Raw genomic sequence first — 21,005 nt, forward strand, 5'->3', positions numbered from 1 at the left:
AACCAGAAACTATTCTGGGTATTGATAGGGCTGCCTCCAAACACATTCCTCTTTACTGCTTGTTCCCCCTGCCCAATTACACTGTTTGACATTCTGACATTTTGAGATTCATTAGTGCTAATAAGCATCCTTTAGACATTAAAAAAAAAACCCAAACAAAAAAAAACAAACCCAAACCCTAAAACCCCCCCAAAAAAACTGAGGGCCAAAGTACCAGCCTCTACCGGTATGAATGAACAACTGCATCAGATAATCCGCTAGCAGTTATAAAGCACCTCTTATGTGCCCGGCAGTATACTGGGTTTTAGGATATAAATATAAAACATGAAACAATCTTCAATCTCAAGGAGGTCTCAATCTAACAGGGGAGGCAACAAATACATATGTGTTTGTATTAAGCAAATACAGAGTAAATATAAAGAAAACAAATACAAAGTGGTAAAATCAGGGTAGTTAGGGAGGGAGGATCCTAGAAGCTGGGGGGAATCAAGAAAGGTGTCTTAGAAACAGAGGTGGCGAAGTTGGATCTTGAAAGAAGAGATTCTTTGAAGTGGCAGTGAGGAGAGAGGACATCCTATATAGCTGCCCTAATGAATCTCTGAATGTCTGAATGTTAAACAGTGTAACTGCAAAAAAAAAAAAAAAATCAAAATCAGGGTCATAAAGAGTTGGACATGACCGAAATGACACAACAACAACAACAATAGCTATGTCCCAGGCATTGTGCTACAAATATTAACTCAGGCCTAGCACCCTATCTACTGCACCACCTAACTGTCCTTAAAAACACCTGGGAGTGGGTTGAAGTTGAAAAGAGGAAAATTTATGGCTAGTACTTATAAAGCAATTTGAACATTGCAAATATCATCTCCTATTATCATCACAATAACCCTGAGAGATAGGTGCTATTATTAACCCCATTTTACAGAAAAGGAAACTGAGGTGGACAGAAGTTTAAGTGATTTGACCACTAGTATGTGAAGCCAAATTTAAACTCTGGTTTTCCTGACTCAAGGTCGAGCATTCTGTCTACTGTGATACATTCCTGCCTATATTATGAGTTAAACAGGCTTTTGATGAATAGTTGGAGTACTTAACAGCCATTTATAAGCTTACTTGTTTCTAAGTGAGCGAATCCTGAGTTCTACACCAAATGATTTAGAAACAAACTCTGGACACAACCCATTAGTTTTGGGTTGAGAATTGTCTAGATGAACATTTTGATTTAGGATCTCTAAAATTTTAGGGTTTGAAGAGTATGTCCAACTGTTAGGATTATATATCATTCAATTGCCAACAAAGAATGTTAGGGCTAGAAGTGACCTTAAAGAATATCTATTCCAACTTGCTCATTTTATACATGAGAAAGCTGAGGATCAGGGTGCTTAAGAGCTAGGCACAGGATCTCAAAGAAGAACCACAGGCCTAAAACTGAGATCTTCTGGCTCTTAGTTTAGTGATGTTTCTTTTTCTTTATATCCTTATACTCATTGGTGAACTGATGGCTACTTCCATAGAAGATTAATTTACTTCCTTTGTTGTGAGGGGCTTTTGTTTTGCTTTTAAGTTTCTTTATTTCTTTTAAAGTCCAATTCATATTCACGTCACTTTTGTTTCCACCTTTGGGGATCTAGTAGTCAATCCACAGCTATCAGAAAGTCAGATCTAGAATTTCTAGATGAACTTACATTTTCTAAAATAAAGTCTTCTTCTCCATTTACTTGGTTTACTTGGGGGAATGAAATAATCTATTGTGGAGGAGAAAGTATTTTTTTTTTAAATATAACAGGTTGAGACTGACATCTACAACTTTACAAAATAGGAGTCAGAGAGCTTGGAGATCTTAGGTGCTTAAGAACCGAGGAGACATTGTGGGGAGCTGAGAACTGCCAAAATTGTGTGAAGCAGGTGGCTGGGGAAAGGGGGACAGGAAAGAAGGTTGATAACTGGAGGGGCGTTGTGTATGATTACAGACAATGAGGTTGCTATTATCCAATCTCAGAACACAAGAAATAGATTTCTAATGTGTTAGTAATCCTATTTTTTCTTTTTTGGAGGAGAAAACACAAAATTAACAGACACCTCAGTCTGATTATTTGCACGCACAAATTACTTAGAGGCCATTTCACTTCTCTGGGCCTCAGTTTTATTATCATTAGGATGTTGGACTAGATCACCTCTTGGTCCTTTCCAACACTCTATCTGATCCTATGATCAGTTCGGCAAATTAAACAGAAGAAAATGATAAAAATCTTAGACCATCAGTTATACCCACATTAGTATATCAGGAAAAGAGCATAAAACTTACTTTCGCCAGCCACATAATTAGCTGGAAAATAACCTTGTTGTCCATTTGTGAGGCTGCCAAACCACCAGTTATCATTATCTTTGTACAACACTTGGATAATGTCACTTCGATGGATGGTTAGCTCATCTGATCGATGCGCTGTGTAGTCATAAAGAGCCACTACCTAAAAGAGAGATAAGACCACCACAGCTTTATCACAACTGTGCCACAGAGAAAAAACCCCAACATTCACTTCCTCTTGCAGAAAAGCAGCTGAAACCAAAGCTGCACTTTGGTGAGGCTGAGGCTGTCTCAAGGTTTGCTAATGGGATCAGGGGTGGTGGGAACGCAGCAGGAGAAGCAAGATAAAGGACTGTGGGATGGAGAAATGGTTTAGAGCATTCAATACACTAAGATTAGCTTCAAAACAGCAGATGTTAGTTGTTTCAAGCAATTTACTTGTGAAGGTGATGGGGAGAAAAAAAGCTCATGCATTCACTTTCTTAGAATTGTATCACCACCTTTAGATCCCGTTCTATCCTTGTGTGGAGCAGATGTGTTTGAATAAATTCTTTGACACTTTGACAGTTTTGCTAAAAGGAAACCCCCAATGGAAAACTTGATTGTAAAGCTTTATTTTGATCTCTTGGTTTATTGTTAATGCCTCTTTGGTAGAAAAAAAAATGATGTATAAATATTTGTATGTTGAATGTTTATATAATAATCTGCATAATAAAGTTTTCATTTGCTCCCGGAAAACCCTTCATCAGATAGGCATTTAAGATGAAAAAGAAAAATAAATACCTTTGGTTAGGATGCTTACTGTCTTTATAGGAATCATGATTATTGATAGCTATTTATCTACATTATAGAAATCCTTCCCCTCCTGAGAAGTCATAAAGGATGATAGAAGATCTTAATAAATGTAGTAAAAATGTGATGCATTATAGTAAATCGTGTCTATGCTCATCATAAAAAATGTTTTGCTTTCTTCTGCTTTTCATGGGATTTGAAAAGTATTAGAATCTATACTTATTATTATTTTTTTTTGGAGGGGCAATGAGGGTTAAGTGACTTGCCCAGGGTCACACAGCTAGTAAGTGTTAAGTGTCTGAGGCTGGATTTGAACTCAGGTCCTCCTGGATCCAGGGCCGGTGCTTTATCCACTGCGTCACCTAGGTGCCCCATAATCTATACTTATTAAAGGAAACATGTGCAGATTTCAAATCCATATTATTACAGGGACAAGGTCAACAATGGCACTCAAATTCAATCAATTTATTTAACAGGTATTTATCAAGAGTTTACTTTGTTCCTAGAATTATGTTAGGTACTATGGTGGATCCAAAAAATTAACACTGATCCTGCTCAGAAGGAACTTACTCCAGGAAACTAAATGAGATCTTCCATTCCTTGTACATATTGGTTTAAGACATCACAAAGACATCTGTATGAAAACTTGCTCATTCTATACATGAGAAAGCTTTATTTTTCCCTCCAATGTTTCTCATCTCGCGCCACTCTTGACTTTGCCTATCACTATTTTACTTCACTGTGGAAGTTTATGATTCATTTAAAATTTGGGTTGTACATTTAGAAATTGTCTTTAACATCTGGGAAGGTTCTATTTTTCAATTCAATTAATAGAATCATAGATTTAGAACTTCAAGGGACCTCAAAGGTCATCTAGTTGAACCCCCTCATTTTACAGATGGGTTTAGAGAGGTTGAGTGACTTTCGTGATCAGACAACAAATAAGTGTCAGAGATACTATTTGAGTCCAAGTCTTATGAGGGCCATTCAATGCTTTAATCATCTTGCCAAACTGCCTTTATGGTAGCTCCAAGATCTAAGATATCTGTAAAATAGACAATTATAACTGTATTGTTGTTATTTGGTTTCAGTTGTGCCTGACCCTTTGGGACCCCATTTGGGGTTTTCTTGGCAAAGATACTAGAGTGGCTTGCTATTTCCTTCTCCTGAGGAAACTGAGGCAAATTGGGTTAGGTGACTTGCCCAGGGTCACATAGCTAGTAATTATCTGAGGCCAGATTTGAATTCAGGAAGATGAGTCTTCCTGATTCCAAGCTCAGTGCTCTCTATGCATTGAAATAACTAGCTGCCCATGTAACTGTATATAGTCAAATATTTAATTATAGATAAATCCCTAAAATAGCTTCATAATACAGAGCTATTAAATTGACACACAAAAAAATTCTTCAGAACTATAGTATGTTCTAATAGACTGGGAAGCGGAATTCCATGGGGTTCTAAGATTTATTGACTCTGGGTTGATACAGAGGCTTCCAGAAAAGTCTTGGTAAAAGGTAGTATGGTGTAGTGTAAAGTGTTTTGGACTTGTAGTCAGGCAGCACCTTGGTTTGAATATTAACTCCAATATTCACTAGCTAAAATGGGCAAAGCATATAATCTCTCTGACTTTGTTTCTTCAGGTATAAAAAGGGCATATTAGTGGCTATATGATGCCTTCCTCATAGTGTTGCTGTGAGGATCAACTGAAAATTATATATATATATGTATATAACCTTATAAATTATATATATATAATATTTTACAGTTATTATTAAACATCAGCTATTATTATTCAGTCCCCAAGTTCTCTTCTTCCCAGTGTTATTGCTTCTGAAGTAAGTTTAAAAGCTAGGATCCCAATCAAAATTTGATGAAGGTCCTTATTCTTTGCCTTTTCTTCCCAAGAATCACTGTCTCCAGAAATATAAAGCATGAATCCTATATATCTTACTTTCACATGGCTTCAAGAACTGCAGGAAATTCTTGGAGGAATAACAATGCCTGTTATAATAACTATCTTATTTTAGTACTTTAAGGTTTTTTTTTAATGCTTTTCTATCAAAAACCCAGCAAAGTAAGTAGAAGTATTCTCTCTAATTAACAATAACATAGAATCTCAGAGATTTGCTTATAAAGAGGAAGGAAGGATGTAATGTAGGATTCAAATCTGGGTCTCTGGGCTCCATGCTTAGTGCTCCTTCTATACAACTCTAAAAACACAGTGAAGCTCAGTTAACCAGAACTTTTGAGGAATTAATTATTTTGGATAGCTGGGCCTCATTGGTAGTTTGTGGTTTTAGCAGTTTGGGGTAGAATTCTTCTAAAATAAATTTCATATACCCCTCATTTCTTAAATAGAATGTCTTTTCTTGAGGACTCAATAATTATTATAAACATCAATTACTGTATTGTGTTGACAATTTTTTCAGGGGATAAGGTTTATCACTACCCTAAGTGGTCTCAGATTTATATTCTATTTTGGGTCTTGCATTAGAAAATTTTTTTTAAAGTAATAAACATTTTTATTTATAGTTTTGGGTTCCAATTTGTATCCATCCTTCCCTCCCTCCACTGCCCTATCCTTGATGGGGTAAGCAATCAGATATAGGTTATAGATGTGCAATTATGTAAAACATTATCATATTAAGTCATTTTGTATAAGAAAGCTTGAATAAAAGAAAAAAATGAAAGAAAGTGAAAAATAACATGCTTCAGTCTATATTCCAGGAATATAACTTCTTTCTTTGGAGGTGGATAGTATGTTTCATTGATAGTCCTTTGGGATTGTCTTGGATCACTGTATTGTTGAGAATAGTTAAATCTTTCACAGTTCTTCATTAAACAATATTGCTGTTTCTGTGCACATTGTTCTCTTAGTTCTGCTCTCTTCGCTATACATAAGTTCACACAAGTCTTTCCAGGTCTTTCTGAAATCATCTTGCTTGTCATTTCTTATAGCATAATAATATCCCAATACCATCATATAGCACAACTTGTTTAGCCATTCTCCACTTGATGGGCATTCCTTTGATTTCCAATTCTTAGCCACCACAAACAGAGCTGCTATAAATATTTTTGCACAAATATGTCTTCTCTTTTGGGGGATGCCTTTGGGATATAAATCTAGAAGTGGTATTGCTGGATCAAAGGGTATTGTATTTGTTTTTTGCATTTTAAACTTTCCTCCCTCAATGTCAATTCTTAATACTGATAGTATATCAAACTATGTTTGAAACTTCAAAAAATAGATGATTGACCAGACAGAAAGAGTGATGATTAATGGATAGATATCCATCTGGAGAGAGGTAATTTTGTAGAATGTTGCAGGATTCTATCTGTGGCCTATTCAATTCAGTATTTTTATTAATAAATTAGAAGCTAACACATAGATGAGAAGCTTATTAAATCTACAGCTATTATGAGACAGATAGGGAAAGCTAGTATGTTATATGACCTAGTTCATTTTTTTTGTGATCTCTGCTATTCCTTGTTGGATTTTGAATTCTTCCTCTAACCAAGTGAAAAAAGTACCTTTCAATTTTCCTCTATTCTTTTATGATATTACCTAAAATAACTGTGTTACTTATTCATTTGAAGTTTATCATACTATATCACATAAAATGCTGATTTAAACCTATCTTTAACTAAATTATTTTCTAGTTTTCCAGCAGTTCTTGTTGAATAAGAAGTCTTCCCAGCGGTTCAATTTGCTTTTAGATCTTGCTTTGTATCATCTCTTTCATAATTTTTTTTTAAACCAGACCAAATACTTGATCTTTTGTTCCTCCAAATGACTTTTATTAATTTGTCTAGTTCTGCAAAGTAACCCCTTCATAGTTTTATTGTTATAAGGGAAAAGGAATATCATTTATTTACTGTATATCAATCAATACACTTGAATGCTTTATAAATATTATTTCATTTGATCCTCACAACAACTCTGGGAGCTATGTGCTGTTATTAATCCTATTTTATAGTTGAGGAAACTGAGGAAGGCAGAGGTTAAATGACTTGGCCAGGGTCACATAGCTAATAAGTATCTGAGGCTGGATTTGAATTCTAGTCTTCTTTACTCCAGACCCTGTGCTCTATCTAATGCACCATCTGATTGCTTCTATACAGATTAGTATTACATCAGCAAATTCATTTAGATGCTATTGTAATTTTTGACATATTGGTGAACTTAACTATGAAAAAGGAATCTCTCTCTCTCTCTCTCTCTCTCTCTCTTTCTCTTTCTCTCTGTTGTATTCCTTTAATCCTGAAAAGTTGCACTTATACTTCCTGAGAATTTCTTAGTTGTATGACGCTTAGATACTTCATGAATTTTGAATAGAATTTCTCTTTCTATAACCTTCACCTGTAATATACTACTGAAATGCAAATATGTTGGAGCCCAATTTTGTATCCTGTTAATTAACTAAAAATATTGTCTCAGATTTTTAAAAAGTATTATTTTATTGCTGATGCCCCTGGGTTTTCTAAGTAAATTATATCTGCAGTTTTTGTTGGGTTCATTTGTTTCAGTTGTGACTGACTCTTTGTGACCACATTTGGAGTTTTCTTGGCAAAGATACTGGGGCGGGGGGGGTTGCCATTTTTTTCTCCAGCTCATTTTATAGATGAGCAATTGAGGCAAATAAGGTTAAGTGATTTCCCTGTGGTCAAACAGCTAGTACGTGTCTAAGGCCATATTTGAACTCAGGAGGATGAGTCTTCCTGACTCCAGGCCTAGCACTCTATCTACTGTACCACCTAGCTGCTCCAATATCTGCAGCTAGGGCTATTTTTTGTATCCTCCTTACTCATGTTTATATTTTAATCTTTCATCTTATTGCTAAAGTCATTATTTCTGATACTATACCAAATAACAGTTGAAAGAGGGGATATTCTTGTTTCCCCCTGAATTTAGTGGTAAAATTTTCAGAATTTCTTCATTGCAAATAATGCTTATTTAGTTTCATTTGCATATGTTTTTCAATCAATTGACAATAATTTATAAAGAGACTGTTATGTGCAAGACACTGTTCTAGGCAAGGGGGATACAAAGAGAGAAACTAAACAATACATGCCCTATATAAAGGAGTTTACATTCTCACAAAGGAGAAAACATGTACAAATATAGATATATACAAAATAAATACAAAAGTCACACAATATTACTATACTATAAACTGGGGAGAAGTGGGGAAGGTACTAGTACCTGGAAGGACTAGAAAATACTTCATGAATAAGGCATTTGAGCTCAAGTTTAAAGGAAACAATATTAAAGGCCCTTCCATATGCTCTTTTAAAAACAGTTTTTATTGAGTATTTTTACATCACCTACATTTCCCTCAATATCATTGCTCTTCCCTCTTCTAGGGAGCTGTTCCTTATAACAAAGGTTTTGCTTTTAAAGAGAGAAAAATACTTAATAAAACTAGTCAACACAAATAAAAATCTAACATTACATTTAATGTTCTACTCTCATGAACCCCCTACCTTTCCAAAGGACTGAGCAGAAGCATTTTCTTATATTTCTTCTCAGGGGCCAAGCTTAGTCTTTATAATTGCCCAACATCCAGTTTTGATTATTTTGTGATTGTTTTTTCCATTTACAATGGTGTAGTTATTGTGTATATTGTTCTCACAGCTCTGCTTACTTTGTTTTGCCTTGGCTCATTTAAGTCTTTCCCATGCTTCCTTGTATTCATCATATCCATCATTTCTTACCACATAGTAATATTCCATTATATTTATATACTATAATTTGTTTAGCCATTCCTAGATCAATGGACCTTGTTTCTAGTTACGTGGATATCCTTTTTTAGTGTTTAAACATAAATGGGTTTTATGTTTGTGTAATTTTTATGATTACATTCTCTATATTGATTATTACAAATATTTGCTTTGTTCCTTATACCTTCTACACTACCTTCTATCTATTTAGCAGAGGAATTTACTTCCAATTTTACTGAGAGGATAGAGGTTTTCTGTTTCAAGCTCCCTCTTCTTCCCCAATTTATACATGGAATCCTATTGTCATCTTTTTCCTTTTCCCGCTCCCCTGTTTTACTCTCTAATGAAGAAGGCTAACTTCACCTAGGCTTTCAACCTCATCCTTTTGCAGAACCTGTACTCTTGATCATTCCTTTTTTTCATAGAGTACGATCATAGATTTGGAACTGAAAAGGACCTTAAATTCTGACCACTTAATTTCTTAACTGAGCAAACCCGATGCCCAGAGCAGTTAAATGATAAGTTCAAAGTCATACAGGTAGAAAGAAGATTGAGGATTCTAAACCAGGTTCTCTGATGACAGAGCTATCATTTTTTCCACTGTACTAAACTTCTTTCTTTCTCTCTCTCTCTTTTTTAATTTATGAGATAACACAAGCATTTCCATAACATAGTAGAATAAAAAATGGTTGCACACAAAACTGCAAATATATTATGAACACCTTGTATTTCTTTGAAATATGTAAAGTTATCATGTAATTTTTTCTTTTGTTTTTTTTCTTCCCTCCCCTATTACCTCCCTCCTCCATCGCCCATGGTTACCATTAGACACAAATATGAATATATGTATAAAATTATTTGATACATACTTCTAATTATCAATTCTTTCTCTGGATGCAGATAGTGTTGTCCTTCATAGGTCATTTGTAGTTAATGTGGGTATTTATAATAGTCAAAATGTTATGGTATATGATATGATCATGAATATTACTGTGCTATATGAAATGATGAGCTCATTGACTGTAGAAAAACATGGAGAGACTTGCATGAAATAATGAAGAGGGAAATGAGCATAACCAAGAGACTACTGTATACAGTAACAAGCAATACTGTTTTAAAAACAACTTTGAGTGACTGAGTCATGTTAACGATTATGAATACCCAAATTAACTACAAAGGACTCTTCTTTCATCTTAAATAATTTCTTATCCCCTGGATCCTTCTCCACCATATACAAACATGCTCTGGTCTCCTTTGTCCTTAAAAATCCAAACCAAGCAATAAACAGCATCACCATTACCACCAAACCCTGTTAATTTAAATCTGACATTCCCTTAAGCTATTAGCTATTATCCTATATCTCTTTTCCCGTTCATAATTGAACTCCTAAAAAAGTTCATCTACATTTCTTACTTCCCTGTTCTAACCTACCGCTCTCTTTTTCAGTCCTCTACTGTCTGCCTCTGGCCACACATCCAGTATAGTTGGACCAATGCACAGATCCATGAACAGAACATTAGCATGCTTGTCTTCCCACAGCTCTAATATTTACCATTTTTGTCTTTTGTCATCTTTGCTAATATGGCATGGAGAAGTTCAATGTTGTTTGGATTAACATGATGAAGAGGAAATTTTATTACCTTAAAATTTTTATTTCAAGCTTGTTTTTTCTTTTTAGATGTAGCCATTTTAAGTTACATACTGTGGGTTTTATTTTCTTATCCAATTTGTCACTCTCTTTTGTTTTTCAGGATTGCTCCATCCATTCACATTTAAAGTTATTAGAGCTGGTTTAAAATTTTTCTCATTAGAGTCTTAGCTGTTTTTTTAAAAATTAGAATTATTTGGGGGTGGGAGCATTCCCCCTTTCTCTCTTTAAGCAGTACTTTGTCCCTTTTATTAGTTTTGCTTAATCTATTTTGGTGAAATATCTTTTTCTGTCCCACTCCCCCTTGTCAACCCATTCTCTAGTTGTGGCAGTTTGAAAGTTTTACCTAACTTACTGATTTCTTTCATTTATTGATTCTTCCTCCTGCCTCCTCCCTCTTTTTTTCCTGCTCAGCTAAGTTATTCCCCTCCTCTTCTTTCCTTCAACTTCCTTTGTTAGTTTTTTCCTTTTTCTATGCCATTTTCCCAAGAATTTGTTTACCTTATTCTCTTCATCAATTATCTTCAATTTCTCTTTAATTTGAACTTTTAGTCTTTTATTTATAATCTGTATAACATGTATCCCTTCTTTCAATTCCTATATTTCTCATGGAAATAAATCTTCAAAAGTGCCAAATTTGAGTTTCTACTTTTAACCAATTTCTTTTATTGCCTTTGTACAATCCCCCCCTTTCTTTCTCTTGTTTTAAGTCCTTCCATTGCCACCTTGTCTGTGCTCCTGTAGTTCCTCTTTTCTCTGAGAAACTATAAAAGTCATATCCTTTTTATTGTTCACTCAGGGGCTTCATTTGGTTCTATCACACATTTCCCTCTATACTTCACCTCACCTTTCACATTTATCTACCCTCTCATTCTGCAATTTACTCCTACAAAATACAGTGATTTACTCATAGGAGAAGTTGCGGGGTGCATACCATATTGTAGGCATATTTCTCCAACATAATTTATCCTATGTCTTTAAATTTTGTTTTTATATTTGTCCCCAAGTACATTTAAAAATTTGCTTAATGGTCCTATTCCTTCTACCCCTTTTAAAAATCAGATAGACAAGTTAGTTTTTCTCTTTTTATTTATTTTTGAAAATAATATCAAGAAATGAAGCATTTTTACCCCTGGCAGTTGTATTTATTTACCCTTCTTTCTTGTATTTCTGTTGTTTGGGATTTTTTCAAGTAAAACATTCTATTTATTATTTTTTGTTAAATGGCTCAAATGCTTCACTTTTATTCAATGTCCATTTCCCCCCACTGATGATTAGGTTCAAGTCACAAGGTATTTTATTTGGGGTTTTATATTGAGCGCTTTTGTTTTTTAGCATATATCATTCCATTTCCTTCTGTGTCTCCAAGTAGGCTGCTGAATAGTTTTGTGTTATTTGAATTTCCTTTATTTTATGTTTGAGTTACTTGCATAATTTGTTGCTTTTCATGGGAATTGTTAAATTCAGCAAAGCAAGTAAATAAATAAATCTAGTAAAATTTGTCTTGGAGTTTGAGGTATAGGACTTTTTTCTGAAGTCAATACGTATATTCTTTTGATTGGTGCTTTGTGTTCTGTATCAGAAGTTTTGGGAAGTTTCTTCCATTATTTCCTGCATTATGGTGCCATATTTTTTTGACTTCTCATGTTCTTCTGGGAGACTTATGATCGCAATGTTCCTATGAATTCTTTTTTCAAGATCAATAGCTTTTGATTGTGTCAAGATAAAATATTCCTTTGGAATTATTGCCTTTTGCTTCTTTTCTTCAATTTGTCCTTAACTATATTTGTATTCTAATTCTGTTGTTCTTTTATTTCTTTGGAGAAACCTGCTACTATAGATTTAAATTATTATATTTAAAAAATGATTTGTTGTGAAAGCCAAAAATTCTATTTTTTTTCCCCTTTCTAACATCCTCTCATGATTTCTATTTTCTTTTGAGTCACTTTAGATTATATAGTTATGGTGCGGGGCAGCTAGGTGGCGCAGTGGATAAAGCACCGGCCCTGGATTCAGGAGGACCTGAGCTCAAATCAGGCCTCAGACACTTAACAATTACTAGCTGTGTGACCCTGGGCAAGTCACTTAACTCCAACTGCCTCACAACCCCCCCCCCCCTCAAAACCCCCCCCCAAACCCAAACAAATATAGTTATGATACATGTTCTTTTGGAGTTATAGAGATACCATGCCTGTATTTCATCAGGCACTGGTTAACCTTCCTTTGTCTTATATTTATTTAGAAAAGTTTGCATTTTTTTGAGGTTTTAGTACTCATCCTTCCTTCTAATTGTAGTACATTTCTATGAACTTGTCTGGTTTGGGTATAAATTTATAATTGAATTTTCTTCTTTTTTGAAATCTGATTATTTCAAGCCATTCTTCTTTACATTTACCCATAACTTCCTTTTTTTAGAAGTCCCTATTTGATAGTGGATGTATAACTTGTGCCAGACTGCAAAGCTGATTCATCTTTCTCCCTTCTTGGGGAATTTACTTGTGATTGCCTCAAGTAGGTTCTGAGGCAATAAATAGGACCGAGGCAGCCAGATTTCAGCCCCCATTTTTTTCACAGTTGCAGTGTGGACATACACTCAGCTCCCTACTCCTATCCTTTAGGTCACTGCTTTGGCTGAATCACCATCTAATACTTTTTGTAGGGCTGTCAGAGGTCTGTGTGAGTGTTCTGGGCAAAGTCTCTCCAGCCCAGGGAGTCCCTTATCCTAGGTGTTTGTTCTCTCTCTCTCTCTCTCTCTCTCTCTCTCTCTCTCTCTCTCTCTCTCTCTCTCTCTCCCCCTCCCTCCCTCCCTCCCTTCCTTTCTCCCTTCTTCCCTGTCCTATTTCTAGCAGCCTGATTCTTCTTATTCACATTTGCTGGATCCTCAGCCATTTCATGTTCTCCAAGGGTGTTTTTCAGGTTTCTGACTTAGGCCCTCTTCTCTTTTGAATTCTCATAAACTCCTATTGGTTCAATTGTCATCTCTAAGTAGATAATTCTGAACTCTATGTATCTAGTTCTAATTGTGTTCTTGAATTCTAGTCCCACATAAACAAACTGTTAGAGAGCTCTACCTGATATTCTACTATCTCAAATTCAACATATCTAGAACAGAATTAACTATCACCCTGTAAAACTTTCCTTCCTCCAAACTCCTTTATTTCTTTTGAAAGCACCACCATCCTTCCCATTAACCACGTATATAATCTTAAAATCATCCTGGATTCTACCCTCTCCCTCATCTCACATTTTCAACTAGTTCTCAAGTGTTTTCATTTTCACCTCCGCATTTCTTTCATCCAGAGCCTTCACTCACATAGCTGACACCAAATTCAGGACTTCTTTATCTCTTAAACTGAACATCACAAAAAAATATTTTAATTTGTCTATGTGCTACTATTCACTTATCTTTCTAACTAACTTTCCAAAGTTCTAAATAACCTTTCTGAAACACAAGTTTGATTACAGATATCATAGTATAGTAGAAAGAGAACCAAAGTCTGCGTATTGGAATAGTAAATTCCTAATCTACCACTCACTACCTGTATGGCTTTGGGAAAGTCATGTCATCTGGGCTTTGGTTTCATCATTTCTAAAAAGAGTGAGCTAGATTACTTTGAGGGCCCTTTCTAGTTCTCAATCTATGATTTATGATTGCAAATCACTCCATTGCTTAAAAATCTATAGTGGCTCCCTATTTCTACTAAGATAAAATAAAACTATACTATTTAGCATATAAAGTTTTTCACAAACTGGATCGAGTTTACCTTTTCAGACCTATTTCACATTTCTCTCTTACACATATTCTATATTCTATATTCAAACTGCCTTCTTACTATTCTTTGAACATGACATTCAATTTCTTCCCTTTATGTTTTTTCATAAGCTGTTTTTCCACCTCCAGAATGAATTGCTCTTCCTCACCTTTACCTTCTGGAATGCTCTGTTCCTTTTAATGCTCAGCTGAGATGCTACTTCCTCCTAGAAAATTTTCTTTCATTTTCCTTTGTGGTTGGTATTCTTCCCCACTTCATATTATCTTATATTTACTCATCTTTTTATATACTGTATTTCCCAGTATAATGTAAGCTCCTTGGAGACAGGAACTACTTTTTATCTTTGTACTTCCAGGGCCTACAACACTTCCTTGCATAATAGTAGGTATTCAATTGAATTGAGTTAAATCATCATTTAGAAAATATTTAATACTCTTTTTGAACTTGGAAATGAACTGTTGCTGTCCATTTAATCAGATGAATATTTACCTTTTATTATATTTACCTTTTTTTCCTACCTGTTTTTCTACTACTTTTAAAAGCAAAGTGTCATCAAGACTACAAATAGATTATTTCCTTATCTAATTCTCATTCATCATGAATTTACATGGTCAAAAAGGTATTTTTTTTTTAATCTCTCATAAATTATATATGGTTTAAACATTCAGGTGAGATCACAAATTTTAATTTGTAGCCTAAATAATAATTAATAATAGCTGATATTTACTAAGTGCTTTGAGGTTTGAAACTATATTTTTTACATATATTTTCTCTTTTGAGTATCTCAACAACATTGTGAGATAGGTATTACTATCCCCAGCTTACAGATGAGGAAAGTGAGGCTAAAAAAGGTTAAGTGATTTGCCCATGGGTCAGAGTTTACAAGTGAGAGATAGGATTCAAACTAATGTCTATCTTTTCTTTCTTTCTTTCTCTTCTTTTCTTTTTTTTTTTTTGGTGGGGCAATGAGGGTTAAGTGACTTGCCCAGGGTCACGTGGCTAGTAAGTGTCAAGAGTCTGAGGCCGGATTTGAACTCAGGTCCTCCTGAATCCAGGACCGGTGCTTTATCCACTAGCTGCCCTCAAAACCAATGTCTTTCTGATTCTCAAGGCAAGACCTATATAAAAAAAAACTGAGTCCTTTGGGATAAGGTTGTTAATCTTCCTGTATTTCAGGTAGAACAAGAAAAATCAACTCATCTGAAACATACCCTTTATGCCTTTTAGGGGGTAAACTTCCTTTTGAACTGAAGAGATGACTCCATCCTAAGCACTGATCTATAGTGTGTATGAACAAACTCAATACCAAACAAAATTAAAAGGGAGATTGACTTAAATATTTTGTAAAAATTCAATCAAATTTCTAGAACTATAATCTTACTCCTTGGTTTAGGTATGTTAGACCTTTAATACAACCATTTACCATATTTTGCATAATTATAACTTCAAGTAGTACAAATTTGAATCCAGTGCTCGCTTCAGCAGCACCTATACTAAAATTGGAAAAATACAGAGAAGATTAGCATGGCCCCTGTGCAAGGATGACACGCAAATTCGTGAAGTGTTCCATATTTAAAAACAAAACAAAACAAAACAAATTTGAATCCATGCAAACATTTTACAAGATCCATTATTCACACTAATTGGAACCTAGCTTGTATTAAGATAACCCTGTTTAAAAAATATATATAGCAATTAGACGACTTAATTTAATAGTAAATTTAGACTGGGGGAAGGTGAAGCAAAAACATATATCTATAAAAATGAAATTCATAACATTAACCTTATTCATGATTCAAGAAGCTAGTTTACTTATAGTGAAGTTGTTTGTATTTCTATTTGATAAACAGAAAGAATGTAGAGGCTAGTTTCCAGTAATGAGTAGCAAAAATAAATCATATGCTTACTTCTATGGATTTTTTTTCTGAATCTGTGATTTCATTATTGTTAAGTGAGAAGATCCCACTTTACCTATATTTATCTGCAATTCCTCTGTCACTTGTAGTCTCAGAGAGCTGCCTGGGACAGGACTAACACTGAGGCCTTCCTGACTAGAAGGCCTCACTCATATTCACTATACTAGGCTGCATATTTCTCTTCCATGAATAATGGTCATAAAATTTGCAAATCAATTATATTTCTGACTGGATCTATCATTTCATCAGTGCAGGGAGCTCCTTCTTCCAATACAGATTGGAATTTTCTCTGCAACTTGAAGTCTTCTCAGAACAGTGGCTCCCGACTTTTTTGATCTCCAAACCTCAAACCTTCTCACATCTCCAACTCAATAAATTTCAGTGATCACCATGCAGAAACACATAAGAAACACTCAGGCATACCTGAGTTAGGAACTTTTGTTTTAGAGGACTACCTGGAGCTCTGAGGGGGTAAGTGACTTATCAAGGGTCACAAAATCTAGAATGTGCAAGAGGCAGACCTGAAACCAGACCTTTCAACATCTAAGACCAACTTTGTCTTCTTGTGTCACAATGTCTCTCATATTAACTTCCCTTTAAAAATAACAAAAACCAACAAAAACAATAAACCCCAAAACAAGGCCAAATGACAGCAGATAATCTGGAAAGAAAATATTTGTGCAATACTTACTGTCTCTGGACCTGGCAATGAATTATCTGTTCCCATCCTTTTAGGCAATGATTGTGTAGACTCATCACTCTAGAAAAAAAAAATTATTTTATTAATTGAACACTTAGCAAAATTTGTAAATTCAAACAATTCATTATTTTTTGTGACATAAACTAATAAAGATAGCAACACATAGCAGAAAGAGCATTTTACTAGGAATCAAGAGATCTATGATATAGTCCTGTCTATGACAGTGGGTGTGTTACATTAGGCAAATTAATTAACCTCTTAGGTCTCAGTTTCCTACTCTATAAAATGAGGGGATTGCACTAAAGAGGTTAACTACCTGCCCTTTCTAGCACTAAATCCTATGATCTTTAAGAATGCTTCTAGATCTAAACACCTATGTATTTGTCTACAAACAACTATAATGTCTAGCAAAGCAAATTCTAAGTAACAAGCAGTGGAATCTACCTCATTGGTGGTTACATAATACTTCTATTTTCTTAGTATCACCACTGACATTACAAAGGAAAGTCTTCTCATAAAGATTAAAAAAAAAAAGACTTGATAAGATAATAAGGATTTTCTCTAAACTTGCAATCCACAATTCATGTGTTCTTTTGTGCCAAATAGTCACCTTGAAAATGAAGTAGGGGATATTTGTGGATTTATTCTGAACTTGACTTGACCTCTGGACTCTGACTGTAAGGGTGCTTTTATATTTAAAGGTTCATTTTCCATCTTATGATTTGCACCGATTAAATCCTTTTATTCCTGGGCTTTTTGGTCACCTACTTTGCTACAGGGAAATCATCATTATTTTGATGAAACTAGTCCTCAATAAAACCAATTTCTTCACAGAAATTTCTAAAGCACCTGGAACAAATCAAACAGCCAAACTACAAATTTATGAAACAATCTGGCAGGATTCTGTGGAGTGGGTTAAAACCGATTTAGAAGAGGGATAAATAAGAGCATGTATTTTTATTCAGAGACACCTTTCTTTAAAAGAATCAAATTCTGGGACATCAGGTGAGCACTTCTGTATTTTCATGGCCTAGTCTGTGGAACTGTTTTTACAGTAAAACATAAAATATAAACCAAAATCATATGTTGAGAATATCCTAAGTTTAAGGAAGATATTAGCTTCATTTGACTAATCTTTGCTCATCTCCAGCAATACGAGGATTCTCACTATATTCAAATTTAAAGAATCAAATATCTTTTATTTGATTTTATTTATTTTTTTATCTATCCAGTGTGTTGCAGCTCACACAGCAACGAGAAGTTACAGACGGCACTTTCAAAAAGATTTTCCTAAATCTTCTTTAGATCCAGTTGACAGTTTGTTTTTTAATAGAGTAAAGTGGGCTGAGTTAAAAACTGAATATGGTCATTGTTTCTTATCCGCTATGTGTGTATCTGTATGTATATCGATGTCTATACACACATGTGTATAGACACATGTCTACACATATGTACATGTATACATACCTTCTTACATGTATACATATACATACATATGTGTTTAAATATATTCTAGAAGAGTCAGAAAATATGAATAGTAGAGAGGCAATTGTAATAATGGACCTGTTCTTAAAATATCAATTCACTCACTGGAAGTACTTCAGGAAACCTTGGTGGGATTTGATTTCAACCAAATTAATTATTATGATTTAAATGAAGACAAGTTAGACAATTTGATTGTATCAGTTTTTTTTTTCAATAAAAATAAATTCTTGCTTTCAAGGCCACTAGATACACACATATATTATACAACATATCTATTTAATAAATCATAATAACTGAAGAAGAGTCAATGAAGTCACCATCTTCAAAAAAGAAGAAAACAGACTGCAAACTACAGTCCACTGAGCTTAACTTTGATTCCTGAGGTGATTTTAGGACAGATTATTAAAGAGATAGTTGGTAAATACCTAAAAAAGGAAAGGAGTGATTACAAAGGGCCATCATGATGGATTCAACAAACACATCATGCCAAAATAGCTTTTCATTTCCTTTTTTGATAAGATTATTAAACTAGTAGATGAAGGGAATGCTGTGGATGCAAGTTGCCTAGATTTTAGCAAAGCTTTTGATAAAGGATCTCATGCTATTCCTTGGAGAAGATGGAAAGATATGGGCTAGTAATATAATTAGATGAATTCAGACTATTTGGATGGCTAGATTCAAAAGTAGTTGTTAATGGTACAATGTTAATATGGCAGGAGATTTCCAGTGGAATGCCCCTAGGGGCCTATACTTAGCCCTATGTTCAAAGAATCATCAGTGTGTTGCGGCATCCAAAAATATTAAAGTGATCTGAGGATCAGCTAGCTGCCCATAGGTAGAATAGGTGGTGCAGTGGATAGAGAACTGGCCCTGGAGTCAAGAGGATCTGAGTTCAAATCTCACCTCAGGTGGACACCTAGGTGGCATGGTGGATAAAGCACTGGCCCTGGATTCAGGATGACCTGAGTTCAAATCTGGCCTCAGACGCTTGACAATTACTAGCTGTGTGACCCTGGGCAAGCCACTTAACCCTCACTGCCCTTCAAAAAAACAAAACCAAAAACAAACAAAGAAACAAATCTCACCTCACCTCACCTTATTATCTGTGTGACCCTGGGAAAGTTACTTAACCCCAATTACCTTACACATCCCCAGCCATCTGCAGTCTTTCTGATATCTATCTTGCCACTAGACCCAGATGGCTCTGGAGGAGAGAGTGGGGTGGGTGACCTTGCACAGCCCTCCCTCACTTAAATCCAATTCAGTGCAAGTCATGATATCACTCTGATGCCATGGTCCTCTTATAGAACAAAGGACAAGCAACAACAACAATCAATCAATCGACAATGACAACTTCTTTATCATCTCCTTTCCATCTCACAAGTGACTGAAATGTGTGGAGAATGTAATAACTGATTATTCGAATTGATGATGAAAGCATTTGACTCAATAAACAGAATGGTGCATTATAGACTCTTTTAAAATAAATGCCTCCCATCCACACATGAAGATCAGTATTTCTGATGATAAAATTACAGAAGAAATTCTATTTAATAACCCCATGATAATAGCATCAAATGAAGCCTAGTATGATAAAGCATATGCTTGGCAAAAGTATTTGCCACTGTGATAGAAGAGATCCAGCACAGAGTTCAGGTTAAGATCAGATACCTGTTGATAGTGAGATCCTCCAAATGCTCCTGTTTATTTTAATTGCAAGAAGCCAAAGATAGTGCAGAATATTCCTGAAGAGAAGATAATTACTCCAAGGATTTTGGCCTGTTCATCCACCCAGGAAAGACCAAATAGATGAAGAATGTCTATTGCATAGATTTCAACATGCATTTAAAGGGGTACACCATAGAGCTTATTCAATAATATGCATATTTGGGTCAGGCAATTTAGATGGACAATAAGTTGCATCTAGAGTTGAAAAGAAAGAAGAGAGCAGGCTGGATTGCTTTTTGGGAAATTTCAAAGCACTTTTACTGACTCTAAGCTTTCCATAAAAGTTAAGGCCAATATTTTTCAATACAAACTTTTGTTGTTTTTTTTTTATGGCAGTGAGACCTGAAATATCATTGTCTACAAAGAACTAAAGATGACTATTACCCAGACGGCAATGAAAAGGTGCATAGCAGTTGATCAGTTTAAAACATATGAGCAAGGAAGAATCTTGAATAACAGCATCAAAAGATGAGAACTGTATGAAAGGAAAAGAGAAGATGTTCACGTGGAGAGTGAGGGAGAACAGGTGGACCAGCAGAGAGCTCCTTGGTTACTTTGGTGATGTCAGAAGGAAGGGAGGAAAGTTTCTAGCACATTGGGTGGATGTCTTTTGGTGATTTTTTGAAAGACATGGACAGGATGAGTAGGCATAGATGGTTTGAGATATGCATCATTGGAGTGAACTACTAAATTCATGAGACGAAAGATCCATTTCAGTCTTTGTATGTCGGGAAAAACGTCCTAACAATCAAAGGTGTTCAAAAGTAGAATGGTTCAGATATGATGGGGTCTCTTGACATGAAGGGCTTTCTACAAGCAGGGTATAAACAACCATTATTTTGTAGTAGAGTGTCCTTTTGTGTATGGTTTGGCCCAGCTGAACTCTGAGGTCCCAACTCTCAATTTCTGTGATTCTCATCTTTTTCACAATTAG

General features: G+C 35.0%; 1 protein-coding gene and 1 non-coding gene across 2 annotated transcripts in view; one reads left to right on the forward strand and one right to left on the reverse strand.

Moving 5' to 3' along the window:
* AHI1 (Abelson helper integration site 1) overlaps nt 1–21,005 on the reverse strand; it is a 238,837-nt gene that overhangs the window by 33,748 nt on the left and 184,084 nt on the right. Inside the window, exons 21-22 of the mRNA XM_043999819.1 lie at nt 16,850–16,918; nt 2,309–2,471 (exon numbers count right to left, since the gene is read on the reverse strand). Coding sequence (XP_043855754.1) covers nt 2,309–2,471; nt 16,850–16,918 — 232 coding nt within the window. The remainder of the gene's footprint in view (nt 1–2,308; nt 2,472–16,849; nt 16,919–21,005) is intronic.
* LOC122726886 lies at nt 15,712–15,818 on the forward strand. The gene has a single exon (XR_006352879.1). It is a non-coding gene; the product is annotated as a U6 spliceosomal RNA (small nuclear RNA).

This window comes from Dromiciops gliroides, chromosome 4 (assembly GCF_019393635.1).
Source record: "Dromiciops gliroides isolate mDroGli1 chromosome 4, mDroGli1.pri, whole genome shotgun sequence".
Classification (NCBI taxonomy): domain Eukaryota; kingdom Metazoa; phylum Chordata; class Mammalia; order Microbiotheria; family Microbiotheriidae; genus Dromiciops; species Dromiciops gliroides.